We start from the raw sequence: 4,694 nt of genomic DNA, 5'->3' as shown, positions 1-4,694 counted from the left end.
GGGTGCGAACCGGTCTTCCTCTTGCGAAAATACGTCCGGAGTCAGTTCAGTATTCTCCTCTTCGTGACGAACTGACGACGGCGAAGTTGGGTTCGCCTGCGAAGAAGAGGCTCCCGTTGAACAGCGAACCAGGTGAGGCGGGACTCTGGAGCCCGATCTACTTGACTCCCCGATCTGCGCGGAGCGTCCAGGATTGAGAGCTCTTCGTCTGGAAGTACGACGAATTAATTGCTCGTTTTCAATTTCTGGCGAAGAGGCAGGTTCCGATGTGCTCGCCATACCCTGAGTTCGGAGAGTGTGGAAGAAAAATAACAAAGTGGAAGAGAGATCGGAGCAGATTACCTGTTGCTGTTGGCGGAAAATGAGAAATGATGAGAGCAGAGGCGTATTTATAGAGTCGAATGGGCGGCAACCCTACGAAAGGTAATGATGACCTACGCGACTCTTCGAATTCCAAGCTAGCGGATGTGACGGAAACGACACGTGTCGTCCCGACAATATGCGGTGAGATGATTCGGAGATCTGAATAAAATCAATTAAGTTTTTATGGATTAGATCGGATATTCTCTTTCCATAGTTCAAAATATTCGAATTAAATCTCGAATATACTGAACTGGGGGGGGGACTAATTGTTGGTGCGGGATTCAGCACCCCGACATACCGAGCTAAACCAGAAATATTAATTGATTACTTAACCGGGAATCCGGTTAAGGGATCAATTAGGTCACCAGGAATCAGTTTGGATGAAGCGTAGTCTTGGAGAAGAAGGAACCGACGTCCACTTCGGTGCGGCGGCCGACTCAAGCAATAAGGCAGTTTCCCATATCTCACTTCGTCCGTTAAGGAAAGTTAATATATTATGTGATCTGCGAACATGTATAAATAAGGGGAGACTTCTCCATTGTAAATCATCCAGAATCTAATACAATAATCGAGTTCTCCTCTTGTTCTTAGCAATAAACTCTAATTTCTTTGAGTTCTTCTTCTTTACTTCTAATTCCAAGGTTTAGATCTATTTTCTAGAGAGATAGCTTCATTGAATTTGTTTCCCCCATTAAACAAATTCATCGTGGAAACCTAGTTTCTACAGAAACTATCATATTGGTTTTTCGGAACGATAACAAAAGGTGTCTTTTAGAAGAAGAAAAAACGAACGTATGATTTGGTCATGTATATGTCACAGTCATATCACTGAAGAAATGTGTTGTCAAAACTCAAAACACATTACAACATCAATAGCGTGGGCTTTTAAGATATCGTTAGATAAATGGGCTTAAATGGGCCGTAACATACACTTTAATTTTCTTATATTAATTTATCTGAAAATTAAAATTGAACAGAGTAAGTAGCGATGATGTGTCTATCTCCAAGAAGAAGAAGTAAGAAAAAGAAAAACCCAAAGATCTGAGTTTGGGAGAGAGAGCTTCGAAGCTTGAAGATGGGAATAAGGTTCATACTGATGGTGAACAAGCAAGGCCAGACTCGTCTGGCTCAGTACTACGAGTGGCTCACTCTCGAGGAGCGTCGAGCTCTCGAAGGCGAAATCGTCCGTAAATGCCTCGCTCGCAACGACCAGCAGGTTCCTCTCTCTCTCTCTCTTCTCTTCAATCAAATTCTATTTGGATCGATCCGATCTCGTCTCCTTAGCTCAATTAATGTCTGTTTTGATCGTATTGAGTCGTAATTAGTTTGGAATTGGCCTTTGATCACTACGAGTTTTTGAATTCTTTAGATGATGATCTGGATATGGATCTATTTGGCATTATATGATTTGGGAATCGAAGTAATCTTAGACTAATACAGAGTCGATTTTGGGAATTTCGTAGCCGTGATGCATAGATCACCGACCATTGGCTTACCGAAATCAACCTAATTCAATATCATTGATCCTAGTTACTCTGTTTCATGTTTTTGGCTTCTTCTTGCTATGTTAAGGTTGGTGCAAAGCTGATTAGCTTCGAGAGATGTTGGAGTTTTGTATTCTTTAGATAACCGTTTCTTAGTAAATTAAATTATGTTCAGCTTACGGAATGGGACTAAGTTTTGTTGCATTTGTTCTTCTTCATTAACAGTGTTCATTTGTCGAACATCGCAACTACAAGATAGTCTACAGACGTTACGCATCTCTCTTCTTCATGGTTGGGGTCGATGACGACGAAGTAAGTTAGTTATATATACCTTATATTCTTGTGAGCTGCAATCCAATTTTGAAATCAAATGATATAGGTTCAACCGTTCAAGTATAGTATGGTGGAACAATATAGAATCTGTGACTCAGAAAATGCATGTATACTTACTTATAAATACAACAAATCTTTGTCATCAGTAAAACTTAGCTTAGTTTTTGCTTTTCATCAATCTCTAAAAATGTTTGCTTGTTACAACTAAATCACACTTTTTTTTCATCCCAGAACGAGCTGGCAATTCTAGAGTTCATACATCTTTTGGTGGAGACGATGGACAAGCATTTTGGAAATGTGGTAAGCTGTCTGGAATTCATAGTACTTTCGATTCAAATAGACTGTCTTGTTTTTGTGTTCTCCCTTTGTGATGTGTATAACTTTTTGTTAATGCAGTGTGAGCTTGACATAATGTTCCATCTGGAGAAAGCTCATTTCATGCTGGAAGAAATGGTGATGAACGGTTGCATTGTGGAGACAAGCAAAGCCAACATACTTTCACCTATACAACTTATGGACAAAGCCCATTAATTATATACACCTTGTTGCCATTTCTGTTTCATCTCTCTGTTACACAACTTCTTTGTCTTGTATTATTATTAAAGATGCTTCAAAGAGAGGATGCTTCAAAAAGTACCAATTATTTTAACATTACCGAGACAATACATTGGTTGTTTATCGTTCTCAATCATTGCTATCAACCATCGGAAGGTTAACGAGTTTCTATTGTTAGCTTGTCTAGCTATTGCACATCCGCACAAAGGTTTATTTGTCAACTTCTTAAAAAGAAGGTTGGCCGAAAGTGTCTTCTTTGGTTCCTTAAGATATCCTCTATGTACGTTTGCAGCCTTGGCCACTTGGTTAGACAGTTTCAACCAAATTGTTTTTAGAGTCATTGTCAAATTGAACTTACTCAAAGCCCAAGTCGTCCAAGCATGACTCCCACACTAGTGTCATGAGCTTCTACTTCCTAGTCGGACCACAGTCTTGGTTAAAGCCTTGACATATTTTTTCATATGCATTCCAAGAAGCATCAATGTTGCATTGTTTAATATGATAAACAGATACAATTTAAAACTTTGGAAAACTGAGAAACAAATCAATTTTTTTATTATTATCTATACTAGTATTTTTGCAGCAGTTTTTGCTCAAAATACTTTTTGGAAAGTTTTTACATTTAATGCATTGACTTTAATATTAGTTACCAAAACTTCAAAATTAATTATAGGTAAGATTATAAAAATCTTTCTACCTCATTCAAACATAAATATATGATTTCCTTTCATTTTTCTTTGAATTTTTATTTAAATTATTTTGAATTATTCTATAATACATTTAGTTAATAAAAATTGTGATTTTTTCCTACATATGATGTAATACAAAATTTTAGAAACGGACATATATTACTCAATAGATGAATAAAAAATACGGGTACAATATCCCACACCGTCTAAAAAAAATTGGGCAATGGTTTAGAGTCATACTATAAAAGAGACCAAAATGATTATGAATACAAATGAGTAGAAACCTTGATTTATCAGGCATTCAAACTTTAAAAACTTTTATTTGGTTTATTCCGGTTCTTTATTTTAAAATTTTTTAAAGGGTTAAATCATATATATAAAAGTAAGGTTTTGGTCTCTCCTTATTGGTTGATTTTCATTTAATACTTTCTAATTTTTTATTTTTTTATTTGCTTTCTAATTGTTTAATTACTTTAAATAATATTTAAGACCCAATTAACACAATACATTTAATTCATACATTAAAATAAAATTATAACTGAAAAAAATAAATTATGCATGAATCATATTCCACCACTCAATTTTGTTCAAACACAATAAATAATATTTGTAACTCCAAAGATTCTAAATGTAACTTCCATCAATTCTTATCATATAAATAAGCATTGCCTCATTCTCTCATATTGGCATTTTTTACTTTCTCATTTTTACATTATTTCATTCTCTTCCACTTCTCTCATTCTCTTCCACAATATCTCAAATCATTTTATGTTTTCAATTTCTTATTTTTGTTGTATGGGTTACAATAAACCAAATGAAATATCATTGTAAAATTTTAATGATAAATTTTAACTTTAGAGACTACATGATATGTATATTTACATTGTTTTTATATTTATAGATTCATCTCCATTATCTAATGTGGATTATCATCTTATAAGTAATCATTCTCTTCTCCTCTCTCACCAATATCAAATGTTGTTATATCTAATATGTGTTGTAAGAGTTTGATTCTATATTTTAATTTAGAAAGTATTATATATAATTAACATTGTTTTCAATTTTTATTTTATTTATATATAAAAGAAAATATTTCTTGCCTTTCTAATCTATTCATATTTATTTCTAAAATTTCCATAGCTAAATTTAAATTAACATATGTTGGTTTTAACAAAAAAATCAAGTTTATTTGAGAATCTATTTAAAAAGTTTATCTTCATTATCTATTTGAGATTAGCATCTTATAAGTCATTATTTTCATACTCTTACA

At 34.1% G+C, this 4,694-nt stretch overlaps 1 protein-coding gene across 1 annotated transcript; it reads left to right on the top strand.

The window, feature by feature from the left end:
* Positions 1,356 to 2,868, top strand: LOC104747916 (AP-4 complex subunit sigma). Its single transcript, XM_010469624.1, has 4 exons — positions 1,356 to 1,579; positions 2,073 to 2,159; positions 2,412 to 2,480; positions 2,577 to 2,868. Exons 1-4 carry the CDS (start codon positions 1,439 to 1,441, stop codon positions 2,709 to 2,711), a joined length of 432 nt encoding a protein of 143 aa, XP_010467926.1. The 5' UTR covers positions 1,356 to 1,438; the 3' UTR covers positions 2,712 to 2,868.

Source organism: Camelina sativa, chromosome 15 (genome assembly GCF_000633955.1).
Source record: "Camelina sativa cultivar DH55 chromosome 15, Cs, whole genome shotgun sequence".
In the NCBI taxonomy this organism is placed as follows: domain Eukaryota; kingdom Viridiplantae; phylum Streptophyta; class Magnoliopsida; order Brassicales; family Brassicaceae; genus Camelina; species Camelina sativa.
Note: the sequence above shows the minus strand (reverse complement) of the source record. Positions and strands in the feature narration are given on the sequence as shown.